This window comes from Colobus angolensis, unplaced genomic scaffold, assembly GCF_000951035.1.
Source record: "Colobus angolensis palliatus isolate OR3802 unplaced genomic scaffold, Cang.pa_1.0 Scaffold275, whole genome shotgun sequence".
In the NCBI taxonomy this organism is placed as follows: domain Eukaryota; kingdom Metazoa; phylum Chordata; class Mammalia; order Primates; family Cercopithecidae; genus Colobus; species Colobus angolensis.
In genome coordinates, this window is record NW_012115988.1 from 4,577,256 (window position 1) to 4,602,453 (window position 25,198).

Genomic DNA, 25,198 nt, shown 5'->3' on the forward strand with positions numbered 1-25,198 from the left:
ACCACCTGCTCACAAGGTCTCTTAGTAAAGGCCTAGTGGGTGAGGTAGGTTGGAATCAGGGATAAGCCTCACTCCAACCAGTGTCAAAGGGAGGCTGTCATGGTGCTAGCCCACTGAGGTGGGCAGGATGGAAGCCTACAGCAACACTGGCTTCCTGCAGGTGGTTCTCTCACCTTAGGGGGCACAGCTGAGCACCTGCCCTGCCCACTCAGCCCTAGAAGTTTCATTTCTGCCCTTTGGACTCAGCCACAGGGTCTGTGGGAGTGTTCTGATACTATCTTGGCCTAGAGGCCTGTGGTTTCAGGGACTATGAGGATGTGGCCTGGGGAGCTCAGGGGAAAACACAGAACACAGAAGTTACTGGCTGTAATTTTCCCTTCTGCCAGGGCTGCCTCTCCTTGACCTCAAACATCCTCATTCTCTCCTTTTCAACTGACTGTTGAAGGATTTGTATTATTGAGAGAAGAGTAAGGGAAAAATCTGACTTCGGGGACTTGGTTTAATGCACTTGTTAATGAGTACAAATGTGGGGAGCATTACATTATTATTAATGCCATTAGCTACAACATTCTCCATTAGTAGCTAATAAATAGATTGAGCCTACGTAGTACATCTGCTCTCAATTTCATTGTTGATTCAAATGCCTTAATTATAGCATATAGGACTAACAGAAAGAATTGTTGTTACAAAGCTACCGCCCTCAGAAGTCTTGGGAACAAAGAGATTCATTATCATTTCAGGGCCCAAACTTTTACTTGATTTGCTAACTGCCCCAACTATCAGTTCACTAAACCGAAAACAAACTACTTTTATATACAGCCTACTAATTTAACCACTGATGAGCTGTGGCTGCTACAGACTGTCTGAGGTCACATGAAATACTTTTCTTAAGATCAAAATCCTCCATTTTCATCTAGAAATGAAGTGGAACCTCCACTGACTTTTCCTGAATGGTAATGTTGCCTCTGTATGCTAGAGGAAGGAGACAAAGGATAAAAATCATTTCAGTCAAAGGCAGAGGATTTTATTTTATTTTTTAAATAAAAATCAAGGCATTGGCTAGCCAGTCTCTAGGAATTATTTTGGCAAAACAGAGAAGGTCACTGATTATTAGACCTAATAGTGCATGAGAGCACACTTTCTGGTAAATCCGAAAGAGGAGTGTGTCTGGTACTTGGCCATGCATTTGATGAGTTTGAATTAGGATTCTTATCTATAATTACTTGAAAAATGATTCTCAGACTAGCTCTGTTTACCAGGGGAAGGGCTGTACTGCCGTCTTCTCGAATATTTAGCTAGAAGCACATTAGAAACCTAAATGCTACAATAAGCTATTCTACTTTAGTCAATATTCTGAACAGCGTGCACATAGGGGAGTGTGTGTGTGTGTGTGTGTGTGTGTATGTGTGCGTGTGTGTGTGTGATTTATCTTTCAGCCTTGTTCCAAAAACGATTTAAGGTGGACTATTTGGAGATACAAAAGTCAAAATAACATTAGTTAGAAGTGGGTGAAAAAAAGAAAAGAAACAATCCACAATGGGTTGGGGAAGGAGGCTAATTTAAAACTGTACATCACAAGTCCTATATACAGTCATGTACTGCGTAACAATGTTTTGGTCAACCATGGACTGCATATATCATAGTTGTTTCATAAGATTATAATTCCATATTTTTACTGTACCTTTTCTGTTCAGATGTGTTTAGATACACAAGTACATAACATTGTGTCACAACTGCCTACAGTATTCAGTAAGTAACATGCTGTAAAGGTATGAAGCCTGGGAGCAATGGGCTATATTATACAGCCTAGGTGTATAGTAGATTTGTGTAAGTTAACTCTATGATGTTTGCACAATGATGAAATTGCCTAATGATGCATTTCTCTGTATGTATCCCCATTGTTAAGCAATGCATGACAGTACTTGCTACAGGAAGTCTTCAAATACATCTCTAGCTAAAAGGACACTAATCTGTTACTCTAGTCAATGTTCAGAAAATTTAAAAGAAAACATCTCTATTTAGGAGAAGCACAGCGTTTCTAGAAACTAAGACCAACAGAAATTTCACCAGAAGATCTTTATAGAGAGAGCATGTTTTGTAATATGCTAAACAATGTCCTTGACAATATTCTATGTTAGACAAAATGTTCTAAAAGAAACTAAATTTGAGAGAATGATGTCAGTTAAAAGGTTATTATCTTTCCAGTTTTGGACTTGTATCTTTTCCAGAATAGTAATTTAAATTTGACAAGCTTAATAAAGTCCTAAGTTTGACAACCCCCACAAGTCTGCATATGGGGGAGATACCACACCAACATATTCAAACTCCTACAAATGGCTGATATCAGACCCTTCTTTGAAAATATGTTCCAATGCATAACATGGAGAGATAGTGAGTACTGAAAGTCTTCATAATGAGACAGAGGAGGCTGAGCCTGGCCTAGTCAGTGGGTTGGGGTGCAGATCCCAAGATGGAATCCTTTATCAGCTCAGTACATTATGGGTGACAGATAAACTGGTCATCTCCCGCTTGACCTATAATAGACCTTAATTATGGTTATTTGCGATTAATCGAATGAGCTCCAAATTGCTTCTTTGCTTTGTTCTCCCCTCCATCCCTTTAATCCAGCCTATGTACTGCTTCAAGTTGGACCCAAATTTCCTTTTTTGACTCAAATTCTACTACACACTTCCAGAAATACCTACTTTCTATCCACACCAGGTAAATATATTTCTTGTTCCTAAATACTGATTGTGTGTACTTTTCTAACTTCATGCACTTGCTTGTGCTGTTCTTTCTGTCTGGATGTTCCCTCCCTTCCCTGTATCTGCCTGGAAAAATGAAACTGAATTCATTCCTTAAGGCCTGAGAAAAACACATGCTTCTCTGAATAGCCCTTTTCTATCCTCTAGGGCAGGATTAATTGCCCCCTCTGCAAACCACTGTGGACACTGTTAGCACAAAGTATTCCTTGGCACAAAGTTGTGTAAGTAACTCTCTTGCCATGTTCTGGGGCCATGCTCTGTTGTCTCACCTGTGCCCAGTGCAGTGTCTGACACACTACAGATAATCTGCATATATATGATGGGTGAATGTTTAATGTACAGAAGCCAAGTTCAATATTGGACATAATTCACTACTTTAAAATCAGGATGCATTAGGGAACGATCGTATTTGAAAGGGACCAAACTGGGAAAATATCTTGCCTTGCCAAAGGCAGTACCTGACCCTTCTTTATGCCTCGCATAGTGCCTAAAATGTAGTATGTATTTAGTCAGTGTGTGTTGAATTAGTGTCTTACTTTGGATATGGTGAATAAGGCCTGGTAACTACAACAGGCTAGAGCAGGAGGCTGAGAAAATCCAGCCTAGCAGGTTACAGGTGTAGACAAAGATGAGGGCTACCACACAAAGGAAGGGGAGGTAGAGAATAGTGACCAGAAATGATGCTGAGGTGGCTGCAGTTCCCGGAAGAATGTCAGATCACAAGGTCTCTGTGGTCCCTGTGGCTGGGCTTGGGAGAATACTCGAGTCTCCAGCAAGAAAAATGACAGAAGAGATTAGGGTCCTAGTTCTAGCAGCTGGGTAACACACAGAGGCACCTCTGGTGGAGAAACTGAAACAGAAGCAATTAAAACAATGTGGGACCCAAGAGTAGAGCTCGACCACAGAAGAGATGGACTGTGGTTGAATAAAGGTTCTTAAACACCTCCTGAGTCAGGACCCTGCATAGAGACTGGGCATGTGGCTAAGCCTCTAGGTTGGAGGCTTGGATATACCCTGGCATGGGGATAAGACTGCGGAACTGGAAACAGGGCAGGCCTGATGAAACTGGCAAGAAAATTTCCACAGTCATCCTAGATTAAAATAACACAATGAATGGGCTCCAGACTTTTCTCCTATAAAATGCTTCTTAAGAGTGACATCTAGGGGCAAGTGCCTTTTAAAGACCCTCCTCAAACGACCTGCTTTGCATAGATTTGTCTGTGGGTGTGTTATTTGGCTCCCCTGATGACTTCAGATTTGCTTGGTGGCTACTGTGTGCACAACATTCCAAAATGCTTGTTTATAAAAGAACAAGTTGTTCCTGCCCTTCAACCACTGTCCTGTATTGAATGTACACTATGTGTATATACTCCATGTTCTGTTCTCTTGGCAAAAGGTACAGCTCTGACTGGAAAGGAATATGTAAGATTTATGTCAATAAGGAAATCTCTACAAAAATGTGAATATGTGCCATACTATACTCACATATTTGTATTATTTAATGAAACATTAGATTTCACAGTCGGATTTAGTTCCTCATCTAAAGTACACATGTTTAACCTGCCTCCTGAAGGCTTATTACCTTCCATGTGATGGTGGTCTGTCAATCTGGGCCTGAGTTACTGTGAAACTCACAGAATACAATGTATATCATAGACACCCCAGAGGTCATCCAGTTTTATCTAGCTCCTCCCCTATGAGGTGCTGTCCCTCCACTACTCCACTCAGCAAACACCTACCGTGGCTCAGCCCCTTATGAGGGACACAGGACACATGTGGCCCTGCTGCACAGAGCTCACAGCTGGGAGAGGGAAAGACCAAAAGCAAATCAGTACAAATAACTGTATTTTGTGATATATGCAATGAAGGACCTGGCAGGGGACTGTGGCAAAGGGTAACAGGAGGGAACCTGATTTAGAACACTGCTCTGCAGAATGACATTTATGCTGAGACCACAGGGTAGCATAGAGCATTCTAGGAAGAAGGCAGTGGGTAGCCGGGATGGGGGAAGATGTGGAGGAAGGCCACAGTGATAAGGGAGCAGATGAGCGGAACAGTGTGGTGTAAGGCTGGAGGGGCAGGGGCTTCCTCACACAGGGCCTAGTAGGCCAAGCCTGGATATTTAGATTTTATTCAAAATGACAAACTACCATCTCATGGATGTTAATCAGCCTTACTCAGTTTGGAGAGACGAACATAGCTATTTCTTTAGTTTTTAAGCAAATTCTGATTAATTTATAATTTTCTAAAAAGACTAAACAGTTAATTGAATGAAAGAGAAACTTTAACATATTGACAGTATTATCTTTGGAAAGCAGGATAATGGATTTTTATATCTTTTGGTATTTTCAATATTTTGCTGGCTCTTGATTTTAATAAACAACATTTACTAGTTAAAAATTTTAAAGAACAACACATTCAGGGCCGGGCGATGTGGCTCACGCCTGTAATCCCAGCACTTTGGGAGGCTGAGGCGGGCGGATCATGAGGTCAGGAGATTGAGACCATCCTGGCTAACACAGTGAGACCCTGTCTCTACTAAAAATACAAAACATTAGCCGCGCATGGTGGCAGGCGCCTGTAGTCCCAGCTACTCAGGAGGCTGAGGCAGGAGAATGGCGTGAACCCAGGAGGCGGAGCTTGCAGTGAGCCCAGATTGTGCCACTGCATTCCAGCCTGGGCAACAAAGCGAGACTCCGTCTCAAAACAACAACAACAACAACAACACAAAACAACACATTCTGACATTTAAAAAACTTAGAAGCCAAATTTCATTTGCCAATGATATAAATATATTTGCGTATTATATATATTCTATAACTGTTCAGTGAAATTTAAAATAACGTGATCTAGAATAAATTACCAATAAGTAAAAGCACTGTTTTCTTTTTCATTCCTCCCATAAGGGAGATTTTTCTGTGGAGAATTTATCGACATCGTCATCATTGAAATGTTTTGTTTAGCACCTGTGTGTAGGATGCTGCTCCAAAGGCCAACAGATACTCCTGGGTTCAAATCCTGGGCCTTGGTTTTGTGTTTCTCTGTCTAATTATAGCTTCTTCCTGAACTCTCCCCTATTCTAGAAGTAACTGTGGCTATGGTCCTAGGCTAAAGTACCTCCCTTGGGAAGCAGAGAGGAGGGATGCAGTAGAGAGCTTCTTTCAGCTCCTCTTACTTCCATGCTCAAGCCATTAGTTAGGTATGTTTTTCTTTTTCTTTGTGGACCAGGCTCACCTCACCCTTAACAAAAAAGTGGGTCAATTTTTCTCCACGGTTCCTAACACGTTATTCAAATATGCAGCATGTATTAGTTAACCTTATCAATTCAAAATAAGCAATTCACTGGAAATGAGGACGTCTTTAATTCAAAATGCAAATGTATACAACATTTCCCAGCTTCCCTAAAAATGGCAGCCTTTATTATACAAGATTCTGAGACACTATTTGGAGGGTTTAGAGATGTGGTCCCTGATCCTGAAGAACTTCAATTCTAAAAGAAAACATAAAACCAAGAAACAGAAAATCTTTCTGGAAGGCTTAGCAGTATGTAAAAGAAAAAAAAATTACCACAAGGTCAGAGTCAAATGATGAAAAAATCTGCTGCCCATCGTTGTCATGCTGTAAACTTTGGAAATTCTGCATATATGTAATTTAAAGCTGTGGTATTCAGGTTTTTTTCCTGTTGTGAGGTATGAGGGAACACAGGGAGAGGGTGAGCAGAGAGGGGATGGGGAAGGGGGAAGCAGAGCAGGTTGAGTTGGAACTCCATTTACTCTTTAAGCACAGCATGCTACCTTGTTTTATATATTACCTGAGATCTCATTTCAAAAATGGTTTCTTAAAAGTTTTCAAAGTTTGAAGACACACCCAACAATGGTGGCTGGCGTTTATTGATTCTCTGCTGTGATCTAGGTACTGGGCTAAGCATTCTGAATATTTCATTTAAGTAATCCCAAAAAAACCACAGCAAGTAGGTCTTATTATTCCCACTTTACAGATGAAGAGGTTGATGTTATGAAAGGATGAATAATCATCATAGATGTGGTTATTAAGTAGCAGGTCCAGCATTCAAACTCAAGTTTCTCCACTACAAAGCCCATCCTTTTAACCACCATGTTAAGCCGTATGTGTGCTTAAGGCTCAACGTGTACAGATTCACAGGCGTTTAACGTGTATGCTTAACATGTATGTTTAACAGTACTCCAAAACACGGATACCACACAAGTACAACAAATGTACAAAAGTGTGTTTTTAGTGGAGCACACTGCCTAAACGTTGCTTTAGTAAAAAAGGTATGTGACTTGAGAAACAAGCTTTGGTCACTAGGGATGGAGAAATACTCCAGACTGAGAGGACAGGCTGCACAAAGCCTCACTGCAAAGGTTTGTTGCTTTGGGTAGAAGAGGCTGATGGGGGAAGCAACCTCTCCGTGGCCTCCCTATACTGCAAATCTTTTTGTAAAAGAATATTTTGAAACTTAAAAACAGTAACAACCGAAGAAAGAGAAGTACTGCTGGGATATGACAGGGTGACATGGGCACCAGGGGGTCTATGGGAATGTTATTAGCAACAGGACAAATGTGCAGTCATTCTAGGAAAAATTACTGGCTAAAAGGAAGAGAACATATGTACAAAAAGAAGGAGAGCCCGCTGGGCACGGTAGCTCATGCCTATAATCCCAGCACTTTGGGAGGCCAAGGTGGGCAGATCACAAGGTCAAGAGATTGAGACCATCCTGGCCAATATGGTGAAACCCTGTCTCTAGTAAAAATACAAAAATTAGCCGGGCATAGTGGTGCACACCTGTAGTCCCAGCTACTCGGGAGGCTGAGGCAGGAGAATTGCTTGAACCTGGGAGGTAGAGGCTGCACTGAACTGAGATTGCACCAGTGCACTACAGCCTGGGTGACAGGCAGGATGCTGTCTAAAAAAAAAAAAAAAAAAAAAAGGAGAGCCTGTCAATGAGGCCAGATTCCTTGTGCATGTCTGATTCTTTAAGTTGCAGTTTATTGCTGCTGTTTGTCCGAAGCTAATTGGATGAACCCCACTGAGAGGAGAGAAGAAATGAGTGTTTTCCCCGCTTTGAATGGTGAAATTCTTCCAGGGTTTTTTTTTGGAACCATTTCTCTGTTCCAGGAAGTTGTCAAAACATGTGATTTTTAACTTTAAAGAAAAACAGGACTGAAATGTGTCAAGTCCCTGGAAATAGTCTGAAACTCAATTGAGTTTATGCAGAAAAACACACACTAAAAATCACAAGACCATCTGGCCACAGAGATCTCAGTTTCTCTGACAACACCACTGGAACTGTGGGAGGGTAAGTCTTGTAATCACCATATTGAAAATCAGTCAGGAGAACAAACAAGAACAGACAGGTTTCAAAACAATGTATCCTAGTTCCTGTTCTATTGAACTTTAAGGGTCATGTCGTCTCCCAAGGGTAACCCTGGACTCAAGAAGAGACTCAAGGAAAAGAGAGCTAGTCTGAGATGTGAAATGCAAAGCACATCACGTTTCAGATGCACTAAGGGAGGTGGCTATTTAAAGGGCACCCAAGGCAAATGTACATATAAAGTAATTATTCTTTGTCTTTGTTTTGTGTTTGTATTGCTATAACGTAGATATATTACAGTAGTAGTTACAACTCTTATGAATTATGTTCATTAACAGGTATTAATTTTGCCAGTGGTTAATTCTCTTGGGTATTTGAAGTATTTGATAGTCAAAACTGGATACAGACCAGGAAGGAATGGAAAGCAGGTAGAATGTACACCAAGCTTGTCCAACCCAAATGCAGCCCAGGATGGCTTTTAATGTGCCCCAACACAAATCTGTAGACTTTCTTAAAACATTGTGAGGCTTTTTCTGTAATTTTTTTTTAGTTCATCAGCTATCTAGTGTATTTTACGTGTGGCCCAAGACAATTCTTCCAATGTGGCCCAGGGAAGCCAAAAGATTGGACTCCCCTGATCTACACACTCCCAGGGAGATGGACAGACTTATGCAGGAGCTTGTTTACAGGTGAGCAGGAAAAGCTAGAAGTCTTAGCAGAACCTGTAGTCAAACCAACAGATTTCAAATGAAATACTGGATACTCTGCCTTAAAAAAAATGAGATAAGTGCAGGTGGTGCATCAAGAATTCACCTGTAGCAAAAACCAAGAGAAGCTCACAACCTTTTGTGAGTTCTGAAAAATACGTGTAAAATTTGAGTCTTCTAGCTAAGGTCTTTAATAGACAAATATCGAGTGGCTAACCTGCTCAGCAGACACCCTTCCTGAAAGTCCTCTTTAGTGCCAGCGTCATCTTGATGTTCCACATTTTCCCATCTCACTGCTTATGAAATATTTCTACTTCTGTTTGGTTTTAGGTGGGAGGATTACTGAGAAGTGTCATTTTGCACTTGGGGAAGGAATGAATGGAAGTGACAGGGAGGAGGTAGGGTTGGCCATGTCAGAAGAGGGTAGGGGTGGAGGCTGCACTGGCCTCCAAGCTGAGTGAGAGGTAAGGGCTGTGGCGTGCTGCAGGTACCATCTGCTTGGGTGCTATTCTCAGCAGGTGATGAAGAAGGAGGTGACTTACCTGAAATTTCTGGAAGTGTGGGCTTGTCTTCTTTCCAGAAGTTCCCATGACGAAGAGGAAGTCAGGGGTTAGCACAAATGGCACTCTCTCTTTATTAATGCCCAGGAAACTTTTGTAATTCCCAAGAATGTGCCCGAAGTCAATATGAAATAGGTTTCCTTAAGAGAAGAAAGTATCTGACATCATTACAGTGACACAGCACTTTGTTCCTTAAAATATTTCTTTGAGTTGCCTAAAAATGAGCTATCTTGTGATGAAAGTATTTTTTACAATGTTTGTCAGCTTGTGATATTTTTCGTCTTAGCAGGTGTGTGAAAGTCGTAGCCACAAAACATTCTTTGAACCAAGTATGTTTTTGATATCCTTCTGGTGTTCTTTAGATGACAGCCAGATGCCACTATAAAATTCTCATCTCAAAATTATTCTCAGAAACATAAATCAAACTCTCTGGCCAGTATGTCATCATTATCCCTAAGACTCTCTTATGCTCTTTACATAACTTGGGATAGACTGATGTTTCACTCTGCTTGGGGGCAGGGATATTCGCCTTTTCCTTTTGAATAGCCATCTATGGCCATACCATCCTGAATGTATTTAAGCGTGTCCGATCTTGGAAACTTGGGCAGCATGATAGAAGCAAATCATTTTGAGTCTCCTTTGGGTCAATTTCTACCTCTACTACTATCACCACCACAATCAACGTTATCTTATTTGTTTAGCCCTTTATCATTTCTATTGCCATAAATACATTATCTCTTTTAATTCTCAAAGGAAGTAAGCAATCTATCCCCATCTGACGCTTTTTCCAGACTCTACTCTTAAAACGGCCCAAATTCATAAAGAAAAATCTCTCATGCTTTGGTGGCCACTACTGACTGTTGTCAGAGTGGACAGTGAACCACTAAAGTCTAGTGGGTTAGGGAGATTTAAGGTTATCTATGAGTTCTTTCTGTTGCTTCTCCGCAACATCTGTCACTGGTGATCACTTCCACCTTCGCCAGCTTCTGGGATATGACCCTCTCCTAGTTTCCCAGCTGTCGCTCTAACTTTGTCTTCTTAAGACTCATTTCCTGCCTCTTCCTCCTTCACTCACACCTCAGTCCTCAAGTGAGGTGGTCTCTTTAGAGCAGGGGTCCCCAGCCCCTGGGCCATGGACTGGTCTATGTCTGTTAGGAACTGGGCCACATAGCAGGAGGTGAGCGATGGGCAAGTGAGCAATTTCATGTGTATTTACAGCTGCTCCCCAACACCTGAATTAGTGCCTGAGCTCCACCTCCTGTCAGATGAGTGGTAGCATTAGATTCTCACAGGAATGCAAACCCTATTGTGAGCTGTGCATGAGAGAGATCTAGACTGTGTGCCCCTTATGAGAATCTAATGCCTGATGATCTGAGGTGGAGCTGAGGTGGTGATGCTAGCACCAGGGAGTGGCTGTAAATACAGATTAACATTAGCAGAGAGGTTTCACTGCACAAAGACCATAATAAATCAATTCCTTGCAGACTCATATCAAAACCCTCTCAGTGAGTGGCAAGTGACGACTGAGCTGCATCTGGTGGCAGGCTTTACAGTGGCAAGCGAGTTGAAAAAAAAGTGTGCAATGATCCTGAAACCATCCTTGCTCCCCCATCCCTGTCTGTGGAAAAGTTGTTTTCCAACAAACCGGTCCCTGGTGCCAAAGAGGTTGGGGGCCACTGCTCTAGAGTAACTGAAGCACCAGTGTCTCTACACAATGACTTCTAAATATGTGCTCCAGTCTTAAACTCCATTTAAAGACTACTCTGTTCTGAAAGGAGGGGGACATGGGGAGTGTTTAATGGGTACAGAGTTTCAGCTGGGGAAGATGGAAAAATTCTGGGGATGAATGGTGATGATGGTTGTACGACAAGGTGAACATATGTAATGCCACTGAACTAAACACTTAAGAGTTAAATTACAGTTAAAATAGTAAATGTTATATATATTTTACCACAATAAAAGTTTATTCTGCACTAAATAAACTCACCTGTCTCTGTGATCATAATATTGTCATTGTGTCTGTCGCCTATTCCAAGAACAAAGGTTGCCACACAGTAGCCTGCACAGGAATAAACAAATCTCTCCACTGCTGCCTGAAACTAATTAAAATGCATTTGAATATTAGTTGTCTTCTAACTATAAAAAGCAACATGAATCTACAAATGACTTCTAAAAAGAGACTATTCTGGAAACCATTTTCAGAGAGCAAGTTAGTTGTGCCAGATTTCATTAGCATTGTATCTATGAATTGCCATCTTTCTCATTGCCCTGCTTATATTTTAGGTGAAGATTCAGTGAAGCACAATGGCATGAGGAAGAAACAACAGTCAAAGGGCAACAGTAATTTAATCAAAGGGTTCACTTCCTCTCCATGCATCACTTGCCAACAACTATACAGAACCCATGGTAATTTCTCCTTCATTTGTGAACATGTTTTGCTTGTGACCACTAAGAGTATGCTTGGGTTCACAGATCTACATGTATAACAGATTAATAAGTGCTACTCATTATATTTCCTCCCCAAAAGGCTGCTAACCATGCAAATGAGAAGTGCTAATCCTGTGCAGCAGAACTTTAAATGACAGCCAAACAGCCTAACCACACAGCTTGTGAAGGATGGAGCATATGCACTTCCAAGGAATGGTGGAACTGACATTTTCAGCATCCATGATTTACCATTTAGATTAGAGTTCAGCAGTAAATTATAAATTACTTTGTTGTGTATGTTGTATTTCCCAGGTACATAATAATTTATACATGGTAACTAAATATTTTGGCTGAACAACAAAAATAGATAGCCATAAAAAGTGCTAACAGATTATTTCACAGAACCAAATTTTAAGCAAAGCATGCCTGATAATCAAAAGAGAAGCAAATGCTCATGGAGTCCTGAACTGAGTGCCTCTGTTTCACACAGATGTGCTGTCACCATGGGAAAGTACTTCATTATTTCACAAGTAAAAAACTTCACTAATATGTCAGGAGGCAAGACACTGACAGATTCTTTGAAAACGTGAAGCCACTATTGCTATATAAATGACAACTTGTAAGGAGCCGTTAGACTGGGAAAAAGCATGAGCTCACCTTTTCTTCAGTAGGGGATTTTTCTTTGAGCCAGTGATTCAGGACTTCATCTTTAAATGCTCCCGTGTTGCCCACGGTGCTTTGCTGAATTTTGGCAATTGTTGTGGCGTCTTTCACAATCTCGATCATTCCTATAGAAGGATGCACAGAGTCTGATGGAGACTGGGGGCCAGTGCCTGGCCCAGAAGACGAAAAGCTATGTCTTTGTTGAGTGAAGGGCAGCTTTTTTTTTTGACCAGAGAGCTATTTTCCAGGTCTATGCTATTGGTTTTCTTATGAGGAATAGAAAGGAAAGAAGGAGGACATGGAAGTTGTGTGGGATATGCTTTCAATATCCCAGAATGACAAGAGGAAAGGGCTGGTTTTGAATAGTAATAAATAAAAGCATTTATATGCTGAGCATATTCTTCCTCAGATGGCAATCTGTGCCTTTTCCTTTTTTAAATTACAGGGTTCAATGTAAATGATTTTGTAGAGTTCTCAGATCAGAAACTTGAATAAACATATGTTTCCTTGAAACTAATGGTGAATGTCTATGAAAATACCTGATAGTAGAGTGTGTAATAGCTTTGATAATGTGAATTCTGGAATACTAAAATAAGTGACAGATCTTTCCATCTATTTTTAAATGTTATTTGTGAGAGAAAAGTTTAATATGTAATGAAATGAGTTAAAGTTTAGAGGTGGAGAAGGAAAGAGGAGGGAACAAGTTCTTACTAAAATCATTTCCATGTATAGTCACAAGGATTTGAATCACGCATTCATGTATTTTCAATATATCCACATTAAATTGATAGTCACACTCACTAGCATGGAAATATTTTCTTCCTTTTTATTAAGATTATGATTTTTCAGTTATTAAATGTCTATACTGAAGGAATTATAATCTTTTCAAATGAGCTGAGTGGTCTATTCATCTCCTGAGGTAACTACATACCTATTTTGTCACCAGTTGAAATGCAACCATATGGCAGGAGGCACAGATCCAAAGATTCAGTCTCCCAAATGGACTCCATGATTCGTAGAATCTGGGCATCAAAAGATAAAAATGTTTATATTTATATATATATATATATATAAACTTAATATATTTTTCTTCTCCCTTGAAAATAGCAATCGTATCTTGTAACACAAAATATAAAAGTAAATGTAAAACATGTAAGTGACAACTGTATGTTTATTGGTCAATCTGGTACACCAAAGTTTCTCTTCTTTGTGAGCTTGTTAACAAAGGTACATTTGGTTTCCGAAATGTGCCTTGGGGAAGAGGATACACAAATTTCTTGTTTTGGTTTGGTTTTGGAGACAGAATCTTGCTCTGTTGTCCAGGCTGGAGTGCAGTGGCGTGATCTTGGCTCACTGCAACCTCCACCTCCCAGGTTCAAGTGATTCTCCTGCCTCAGCCTCCTGAGTAACTGGGATTACAGGCACACACCATGATGCCCGGCTAATTTTTTTTTTGTATTTGTAGTAGAGATGGGGTTTCACCATGTTGTCCAGGCTGGTCTCAAACTCCTGACCTCAAGTGATCCGCCCACCTTGGCCTCCCAAAGTGCTGGGATTACAGGCGTGAGCCACCGTGCTCAGCCAATAAATTTCTTTTGGAGTAGGTTTTAGCTGTGGTTCATCACCTCTCTGTTCAAAATGTTCTGCTCTACTTGTTTCTATTTTACCACAAAACTCTAACATCCTTACACATATTTATCACTCTAAGGCAACAACCAAAGAGCAGTAACTACAATGATGATAATGATAGCGAACATATACTGAATGCTGCTTTATGTGATCCTTGCATTGCCCTATAATGTGGATAAGATTATTATTCCCATTCTACAGGTGAAGGAACAAAGCCTTAAAGAACTTAAATAACTTGCCCTTAGCTGCCAAATTATGTGTCCCAACAAATAAACAAAGTAGGCTGGGCATGATGGCTCACACTTAGAATCCCAGCAATTTTGGCGATTATCTGGCCCATGCCTAGAATCCCAGCAATTTTGGCCATTGTCATGGTGTCTTTCACAATCTTGACCATTCCTATAGAAGGATGAAGGGTCTAATGGAGACTGGGGGCTGATGCCTGGCCCAGAGAAGGAAAGGCTGTGTTTTTGTTGAGTGAAGGGCCGAGAGGTTTTTTTTTTTGACCAGAGAGATATTTTCTAGGTCCATACTGTTGGTTTTCTTATGAGGAAGAGAAAGAAAAGGAGAAGAACGTGAAAGTTGTGTGGGAGGCTGAGGTGGGAAGATTCATTGAGCCCAGGCGTTTGAGGCCAGCATGGGCAACATGGCAAGATCCCATCTCTACAAAAAATAAAATTTGCCAGGTATGGTGGTGCACACCTATAGTCCTAGCTACTTCAGAGGCTAAGGCAGGAGGATTGCTTGAGCCTAGGAGTTTGAGGCTATAGTGGGCCGTGATCGTGCCACTGTACTCCAACCTGGGCAATAAAGCAAGACCTTACCTTAAAAAATTAAAAAAACAAAACCATGAGGTACCTAAAGGACAAAGGCAAACTTTCCCTTAAAATGAGAAGACCAACAGAGTAATTTTTGTGTTTTTAAAGTGTCCATCTTCAAACAATTTGAAATATTCTACAGATTTATTTGAAATTTAATAAACTTGCAAAAAGTTTGAAGGATTTCTCTTTTTCTTTTCTAAAATACCTCCTGGACAATACATAGACCATTCTTGAAAGCAAAGCAAAGGTATTCCTGTTTCTATATCAGAAATAAGTAGGCCGGGCACGGTGGCTCACACCTGTAATCCCTGCACTTTGGGAGGCCGAGGCGGATGGATCACGAGGTCAGGATATCGAGACCACCCTGGCTAACACGGTGAAACCCCGTCTCTACTAAAAATACAAAAATTAGCCGGGCATAATGACGGGCGCCTGTAGTCCCAGCTACTCGGGAGGCTGAGGCAGGAGAATGGCGTGAACCCGGGAGGCGGAGCTTGCAATGAGCCGAGATGGCGCCACTGCACTCCAGCCTGGGTGATAAAGCAAGACGCCGTCTCAAAAAACAAACCAACAAACAAAAAAAGAAATAAGTAAAAACAGAAACTTAGAATTGGAAACATGACCAGTTTTAAATAGGCTACCTTGAAATCAATGTGATTTGTCTACTTTAAATAAACCATATTAAGTATTAGAAATTATTTCCCCTACAATACTGACCAACTAGAATCTGGAGAACATTACAGACTTGTGAAGCTAAAGTTTATCTAGAAATGTTAGAAAATATGAAAATAATTAGCACTGATACATTCACCATTCACCTTCTGCCCTAATAGTACTTCACTCTTGTCACTTACCTGCAGGATTTCTGTGGTGACCTACTTGCTCATCTTCTCTCTCCTTCCCATCAAATCATTGCTTGATTTGTTTATGTGTATCAGAGGAGATGTATCTAAGTGCCTAGAGATGTGCAGACATATCTATGGGCAGGAATGAAGTGAGTGCTGGGGATAAACATGGCTATTTTCTATGTTATCAAGCTTAGAATGGGGTGTATAAAAAACACATTAGGTGAGGGGGGTATATCTGGCTACTTGGGAGTGCCAGATATGCATCTTGGACAGAACCGTAATGCTCATTAGATTGCATATCTGATAGTCTGCAGCCATATTCCCCAAGTGAAAACTCTCTATTAGGTAACATTTGATCACAATTCATCATATGAAAGAAGAGTGTGGGAACAGAGCCAGCAGGAGAAGGCATGTTTTTGATGTAATACAGAATTGTGTTTCCAGATAATTGAAAACAATCTTAAAATTAGCATACCTGTAAAATAAGCATGTCTTGGCGCAGATCATCACCATGTTTAAATATAATTCCAATTGTTTCATTTGATAGGGCTGTAGGATCAGCACATTTAAACTCAAGCCACAGTGGTTTTTTCTTGGAGGCCATTACTTTACATTTTTCAATCTGTAAGGAAGCAGTCACATGTTCACGACACACAATGAATAATGAACACACATGGTGGAGACACAAATACTCTTGCAAAACATCACTATAAACAACAAGGACAAAGCCCTAGTTAGAAAATGATTTTCAATATTTGGGTAAAAATACAGAAGTTGTTTTCACCAAATCTGGAAACTCCATGTGAGAGTGAATTCACAACTCTTAAACCAGTGCCTCTCAAACTGTGCTCCAAAGAACTGCAAGAGTCTTTGGAGGTGCCTAAGAGGTACGGCAGATCTCACCCTCCCCATGCACACAGAGCTCTGGCACTCCCACATCCTCTTTAATGGACAGCAACCTGGCTATTACATTTGTCCTCCGTCTAAGATTTAATTTGAAAAAAAGAATTCTAATGCTTCCACAATGTCAAAAAAACTATTATTGCAGAATCAGATGCAATAGGCTACATCTAAGAAGATGAAATTGAACAGAAATAAATGGAAAATCTGGCATTTAGGTACAACATGCCCTCCCCCTAAACTTCATACATCTAAATAAATTCAAGGTAGGGGAAATGTGGCTTGGCACTCATTCACTTAAACATAAAAAAAATAGGTGTTTCAGGCAAAGGTGAGTTCACCACAGATCAAAATTGTTATGTAGTCGTTTAAAGACGCAAACACAGGCTGGGCGCCGTGACTCACGCCTGTAATCCCAGCACTCTGGGAGGATGAGGTGGGTGGATCACAAGGTCAGGAGATCGAGACCATCCTGGCTAACACGGTGAAACCCCGTCTCTACTAAAAATACAAAAACAAAATTAGCCGGGTGTGGTGGCGGGCACCTGTAGTCCCAGCTATTCGGGAGGCTGAGGTGGGAGAATGGCATTGAACCTGGGAGGTGGGGCTTGCAGTGAGCGGAGATCATGCCACTATACTCCAGCCTGGGCAACAGAGTGAGACTCCATCTCCAAAAAAAAAAAAAAAAAAAAAAAAAAAAAAAAAAAAAAAAAAAGAAGCAAACACAATTTGAAGCTGTATTAGTATGTCATAATTCCTTCTAATCTCTAAATAATGGACAGTGGATACTGTGTGCTTCTGCTATTAAGTCCAGTTTGCTGGTAATTGTATACAAAATTAAACATTCAGGGGAAGAACTTCATCTTTTCACGTGGCTTCACTGCTATGGGAGTTGCCATCCTGCCATAAACAACTAGAAAACTATGAAAAATATATAAAACTCTTTCCAGACATTGAACAGGCAGTGGAGGTCCCTGACCCCTGAGAAAAGGAAGACAAATGAAGTGAGCCCTGTAATTGCCCCAAATTACTGCCTGGGGGCTGTTTCTAGGCTACAGCACAGAGGAAGGAAATCCAGACTGAGCCCAGAGTCCAGCAGTCTAAATTACTGTAACTGAAGTCTCAGAGAGGAGAAAAAAGAGGCAACAGAAAAACTGGTTGAAAAATTTCCAAATTTGATAAGACTATAAACTCATAAACTCAAGGAGCTCCATAAACTCCAGTAGGCTAAACACAAAGGAAACCCATACCAGGGTACATCATAATCAAATTGCTGAAAACCAGAAATAAAAGAGAATCTTAAAAACAGCCTGGGGGAAAAAAAAAGACATATTATGCAGACAGAATCAAAGACTCATAATCAGAAAATATGCAAGCCAGAAAAAAATGCTAGTGTAAGAAAAAAACCAGTTAATCTAGAATTCCATATTCAGGGAAAATATTTTTCAAAAATGAAAGCAGAATAAAAAGTGTTTCAGATAAACAAAAGCTGAAAGAATTTATTGTCAGCAAACTTGCAGTAAAAAAGATGTTAGAAGCTCAAGGAAATCTGGACCTATATGAGGCAATAAAGAGTAACAAAAATGGTAAATATGTAGTAAATAGTTAAAAATTATTTCATCTATTAAGTCTGTGAAGTCTATTTTTTAACTGTTTAGGGCAAAAATAGTAACGTATTGTGCCATTTATAACATATGTAGAAGTTAAAATCATAATAAAAATAATGCAAAGGATGTGCGGGTTAATGGAATTATACTGTTGCCTGTATAAGCACACGTATATGAAGTGCTTTGTTATTTAAAGAGAATCAAGAGTGTGTGGTATTGATGTAAGGACAGACATTTAGATCAGTGGAAGAAGAACAGAGAATCTAGGTGTAGACCCACACATATATGGTCAGTCGATACTTGACAAAGGTGCCAAGGTAATTCTCCAGGAAAAACAAAACAAAACAAAACAGTCTTTTCAACACATGGTGCTGAAAAATCTGGATATTCATGTTAAAAAGTGAACTCTGACCTTCACCTCACACTGTACACAAAAATTAACTCAAATTGGATCGCAGACTTCAATGTAAGATTTAAAACCATAACCCTTCTAAGAAAAAATATCTGCCACATTGAGTTAAACTAGAATTTCTTAACCTTGGCACTGTTGCCATTTTGGGGTGGATAGTGTTTGTTCTGGGGGACTATCCTGTACCTTGCAGGGTATTCAGCAGCACCCCTGGCCTCTACCCACTAGATGCCAGTAGCATTCTCCCAGTTATAACTAACCATCAAGAATGTCTTCAGACATTGCCAAATGTGGCCTTGGCAGACAAAGGGATTACCCCAAGCTGAGGCACTGGATTAGATAGATTTCCTTTTCATTTTTATTGAAACAGGGTCTCACTCTGTAGCCCAGGTTGGAATGCAGTGGCACAAACACAGCTCACTGCTATGTTTGCTCAAGTGATCCTCCCACCACAGCCTTCCAAGGGCGGGGACTATGGCACATGCCACCATGCCCGGCTATTTTTTAAATTTTTTATAGAGATGGAGTCTTGCCATGTTGCCCAGTCTGGTCTCGCACTCCTTGCCTCAAGAGATCCTCCCGCCTTGGCCTCCCAAAGTGCTGGAATTACAGGTGTGAGACACTGTGCTAGGCCTACACAGATTTCTTAGATAAGACACTAAAAACACAAACCATTTAAGAAAAAGTTGCAAATTTGACTTAATCAAAATTTAAAGCTTCTGTTCTTTGAAAGACACTTCTAAGAAAATAAAAAGGCAAACCACAGACTAACAGAAAATATCTGTAAAATGTATATCTGATACAGAATTTGTATCCAGTTTATATAAGTAACTCTCATAAATAAAAATAAGGGCCAGGCGCAGTGGCTCACTCCTGTAATCCCAGCACTTTGGGAGGCCGAGGTGGGTGGATCACGAGGTCAGGAGATTGAGACCATCCTGGCTAACACAGTGAAACCCTGTCTTTACTAAAAATACAAAAAAAAAAAAAAAAAAAAATTAGCTGGGCATGGTGTTGGGCGCCTGTAGTCCCAGCAACTTGGGAGGCTGAGGCAGGAGAATGGCATGAACCTGGGAGACGGAGCTTGCAGTGAGCTGAGATCACGCCACTGCACTCCAACCTGGGCAACAGAGTGAGACTCTGTCTCAAAAAAAAAAAAAAAAAAAAAGGCAACACAACTAAAAAACTGGTGAAATATTTGAATGGAAAATTTTCAGAAGGTACTCTAATGGAAAATGAGCACATAGAAAGACACTCAACCTCATTATGGAAATGCAAATAAAAACAATAGTGAGATATCACTTCATACTCATTTGAATGACTAAGATTAAAAAGACTGATAATAACAAGTGCTTGCCAGGATGTGGAACAACTAGAACTCATTGTATACATTGCTGGAATTTAAATGGTACAACCACTTTGGTAAAATGGGTATCTTGTAAAATTACACACACACACCATCTGACCCAACTACCCCACTGTTAAACATTTATTCAAAAAATGAATGGAAAACAAACTGTGGTATATCCATACAAGGGACTACTACTCACTCGTAAAAAGAAACAAATTACTGATACATACAATAACATGAATGAATCTTAAAAGTGTTATGGAAAGTAAAATAATTCAGATATAAAACTATGTACTGTATGATTCCTCTTAATAAAAGTCTAGAAAAGGCATTTTATGATAGAAAGTAGATCTGTCACATTTGCAGAGAGAATGGGAGGAGAAAAAGGATTAACTGCAATGGGACATGACAGAACTTTTTCTATAACATGTCTATGGAAATGTTCTAGATCTTGATTGTGGTGGTGGTTACATAATTATATACATTTCTCAAAATTCACTGAATTCTACTTTTTTTTTTTTTTTTTGAGATGGAATCTTGCTCTGTCACCCAGGCTAGAGTGCAGTGGTGCGATCTTGGCTCACTGCAACCTCTGCCTCCTGGGCCCCAGTTCAAGCAATTCTCCTGCCTCGGCCTCCCGAGTAGCTGGGATTACAAGAATGCACCACCATGCCCAGCTAACTTTGTTTTGTATTTTTTAGTAGAGATGGGGTTTCACCATGTTGGCCAGGCTGGGTCTTGGACTCCTGACCTTGTGATCTACCTGCCTCAGCCTCCCAAAGTGCTGGGATTACAGGTGTGAGCCACTGCGCCTGTTCCCTGAATTCTACATTTTAAATGGACAATTTTTATTGTATACAAAGAGTATCTCAAGCTGATTTAAAAAATATGGAAGGGAAATTATCTGGTGTTGAGGCTTTCATAACCAGTGATTAGACAAGGGCTTATGAGAAACCCATCCAGAGATTCTCCAGCTTCCCTGTCTATGCATAAACATTAGGTTTTAAGTACTGGGCCCCAGCAAGCATGTTAGACATCTTCAAGACATAAAGACCACATGGAGACATCCAAGTGATACCTACTGCCAGTGCTCCTGCTTTCAGTCCAGGATCATATGGAACTCTAAAGCTTTTGGGGAGTTGAGAATTCTGCAGGTTTTCAAGTTTTTGTTTAAGTTGTGAAATAACTGTAATTGTCAAAAGTACACAAGAGTTATGTGAGTTCAAGAAATCATCAATATTATCTATTACATTTCCTGAGAACACACTTATTCATAGCATTCTATATATTTGTTCTGGTGTAGAGCAGGAGAAAAGTGGGTGGGCCCTGCCTTTGAGGAACTAACCATATGAGGTGGTAAGATACATTGGGCTTACTGTGAGCAACATAACCATGTGCACATACTACAACAGGGGACAGAAATATGTGAATATATGTGGGATAACACATAGACACCAACACAATCCAAGTAGAGAAGGATGCTCTGAGGGTAATGCTACGGAATTAATACTGTAGTTTTCTTTCCAGCATGTTAAACATTAAACTACCATCTGATTTGAGAAACAGACATTTGAGGAAAATAATAAATGGAATTTGGTTAGGGTTCTGTAATTTCTTTTCAGAAGAGGAAGTTAGGTTCTGTAGAGAAGTAGAGAAGATGGATGCGACAGCCTCAAAATTCTAAAGGCAAAATATGTGAATTAAAAATTACTGGATAACTGACAGAATGAGGGTCAGTACAAATGTTTTCCTTTCTAAAGATACAAATAAAATATTATTATTACCATTATCATTTTTAGGAGGAAGCATTGTAAGAATCAGAGGGAGAAAGACATTTTAAATTTTCAGGAGTTTAAAATACTGGTTGAGCACATGAAGTCTCTATGTAATAAGCCACAGTGCTAGGTCTAGGTATGTAAAAATGAAAACGAGATATTCTCTAGATTCAAGGTTCATACAGTTTACCAGACCAGGAAGATATGTTAAATACTTTAATTTAATGTAGTATCAATCAAAATCTACAGAATTACAGAGAAGGAGTGATTAATTTTCCTAGGGCAGGAGCAGATTTTCTTAGGGTAGGGATAAGATATCGGAAACGGCTTGAGAGAGAAGGTGGTGTGTGTGTGTGTGTGTGTGTGTTTATTACCTTTACACACACACACAGATACAGAGTCATCTCTTGGTCTCTGTAAGGATTGGTTCCAGGACTTCCTGCAGATATCATAATCCATGAATGCTCAAGCCCCTGATATAAAATGGTGTAGTATTTGCATATAACCTATGCACTTCCTCCCATAAACTGTAAATCATCTCTGGACACCTATAATATCTGATACAATGTAAATGCTAAGTAAATAGTTGTTATACTGTACTGTTTAGGGAATAATGACAAGAAAAAAAGTCTGTAGGTGTTCAATGCAGATGCAATTCTTTCCCAAATGTTTTCTATCTGTGCTTGGTTGAATTTACAGATGTTGGGCCACAGATAGGGAAGAATGAACGTATCTCTACATATTACTCTGAGATATATAGATGAAGAAATGCCAAAAAATTAAAATAGCCTCTCAAAAATTCATCATTTTATAAGACTGAAAACTTGAAAACTACATGTGCATATTCAGAGATGTGAAGAAAAAGGTAAAGATTTGGAAATATCTAATCTTTGTGTATGCAACTGTTCTTAAAAATACACCTTACATCTGCATAATGCTAGTTAATTTTTCAGAGTTAAGAATATGTAAAGATATAGTTAAAAATTATGAACTTGTAAAAGGAGAACTTTAAATTTGTTTACTCTATGCAGACAGAAGACTCAAAAATGTGTTCTTGGTGCCTTCAGGAGGATGCAACTTGGATTCCAGGAAGAAAAAGAATTACAGGAACAATGGCATTTGGAGACAAAGGCATTTGGAAAAAGAACCAAGAAAATATAGCCACCATACCTTGGGAACTGACGTCATACTTTTCAGCAGAAAGCGATTTAATATCAAGGGTGACTTTTTGTAACATCTCAATTACTTGGACTTGTTGGGTAAAGTCGTGCAGCATGGCTGTGCCACAGCCCCTCAAATAGGCTTCCAGAATCACGGCGAACCTCTGCTGATAGTGTCTGGACTGGGCTATCTCACTTCTCAAGAACCAAAACAAAAAGTGACCAATTCTTTTGTTCTGAGGGCAGGTACAAGAAAGTTGAAATTATTATGACTAATGCTTTAGGTCTACCAGTCAATTCTTGGCAACTTAAAATTTCATGCTATTATCAAAATGGAAGCACTTACTCTTAAACCACGCTTCAGCAGAAATCTGGCAAGGGCGCTATCATGGTATGGTTCAAATTTCACTGCCTAAAGGAAGAACACATTGGCATTTGTAGGACTGTACTCTACGTTGTTGAATCAGGGAAAAGGAAATGGAGAACTGGTGCTCTGCTTTAGTGGGACTTCATGGCTAGAAAGATGAAAATCTTAACAGTCACTTAAGTTTAATTCTGTCTTTTAGAGGACACTTAGGACCAGACTGAACCACTTGACTTAAGATCATAGAGCAACCAATGACATAACTGGGATTAGAGGCTGAAACTCTTGACTCACAGTCATGTGCTGTTGATAAATTCAAAGGTGAAGAGGTGAGGGAATTTGCTCTAATTAGGTCTCACTGGTTTTGTTGGAGGGGTAGAGGGGAAAGATGGAGACACTGTAACAAATCTATAAAGTGGAAGGTAAGAGAGGATGTGAGAAAGAAAATGGACAGTGGACATACAGTATAATACACATAAGGAGAATAATATTTGTTAGATGAAAAGATCCTAAAAGCCCTATAGCCTCTCTTTTTGGCATCTTACTGGCAAGTCACTGAACTGTCTCACAGGTTCTTAACTACAAGTAAACAGTGGATCTAGATCAATCCACATAGAGCAATCACTACCCCCTGCCACACTGTGGTGTGTACAGAGCTTTCTGTCCAAAAGTCCCTGATTTTATGTTTTCTTAGGTATAATTTCATCTTCATTTTTGGTGTTTAGTAATTTTCATATCACTTGGCTGATGTTAGAGAATATTGACTTAGTACAGCTCTATTACTGAAGAGGAAGAACTGATAAAATGTAAAAAACACAATTAAATCTTGTGAGTGCATGGGTATTTGTTTCATTGTTCTCTGTGCTTTTCTGTAAGTTTGAACTAGTTCATAACTTTAAAAGCAGCAACACTAACATTGTTCATATTATTATAAAAGCATATACAAAGTTAGAGGATAGATATCATATGTAAACATGAAGAAAGACTTAGTATTAAATATCTGAGTGTGCACTTTTTGAATAGAAATGGTGTATCCTTTTCTCCTAAGGAATGGAAGAAATTCCCATTCTAGTTTATATTTTAGGAACTGGAGGCTTCTTGGAAGGATTTACAATTCTTCCTCTGGTTTTCCAGTTTGGACATGATCAGTAGTGACTTCATCATGTTTCAATTATACAAGTTTTTACAAAAATGCTTTTCAAAGTTATGGTCAAATGGGTGCCACTGTAGCTGTATCAAAGGCCTTAATTCTGAGAATGTGGTCTTTTAGCCACCAGTACTCATTTTCGCAATGTTTTAAGTTTCTAACCCAGATGTGAGTCTTTCTGACCTTCTTCAGGTTTCACTTCTGTAAAGACAGCGCAGATCTCAACTAGGAGACCATTTTGATCAGGAATGAGTCATTTAGCTATAGCTGAAAATGTCTCAAGTAGTTTTACAAATGACTACTCTTCTTCAGATTTAAGACCACAAATTCAATGTTAATATTATGTATTGACCTCTTCCATTTAACACATTTCTAAAAAGAAGATTATTCTTTTCCAGCTCTTTAAAGTTTACTTGTGAACATGACAATGAAAAATAATTCATGTTAGCCTTGGGATTTGCAACAGAGCTCATTCAAGTTTGTTTCATGTTGTTTTTCTTATGGAGAGCTAGAAAACTGAAGATGATTTAATTATTCTAAAATTCTTTAGTGTTATACAAATATCTGAACTAGTGAAAAAACTACTGAATATATTTAACGGATGAAAACAAAGCCAAAGGTAATGTTTCAAGTATCTGACTAACAGGAAGATGAAGATTGAGAGTTAAAGTTGAGGCTATCCAAAATGCTTATCAGAAAACTCCAGAACTTCCTATAAATACAGATAATGATT

The 25,198-nt window shown here is 39.6% G+C and overlaps 1 protein-coding gene across 3 annotated transcripts in view; it reads right to left on the reverse strand.

Annotated features, from left to right (window-relative positions):
• The window catches only part of PIK3CG (phosphatidylinositol-4,5-bisphosphate 3-kinase, catalytic subunit gamma), a 43,744-nt gene that overhangs the window by 13,163 nt on the left and 5,383 nt on the right, over window positions 1-25,198 (reverse strand). For all 3 annotated transcript variants that reach the window (XM_011948217.1, XM_011948218.1, XM_011948220.1), the window contains exons 3-10: window positions 23,301-23,366; window positions 22,965-23,190; window positions 21,102-21,205; window positions 16,228-16,374; window positions 13,386-13,476; window positions 12,449-12,579; window positions 11,352-11,463; window positions 9,347-9,504 (exon numbers count right to left, since the gene is read on the reverse strand). In XM_011948217.1, the coding sequence (XP_011803607.1) occupies window positions 9,347-9,504; window positions 11,352-11,463; window positions 12,449-12,579; window positions 13,386-13,476; window positions 16,228-16,374; window positions 21,102-21,205; window positions 22,965-23,190; window positions 23,301-23,366 (1,035 nt within the window). The remainder of the gene's footprint in view (window positions 1-9,346; window positions 9,505-11,351; window positions 11,464-12,448; window positions 12,580-13,385; window positions 13,477-16,227; window positions 16,375-21,101; window positions 21,206-22,964; window positions 23,191-23,300; window positions 23,367-25,198) is intronic.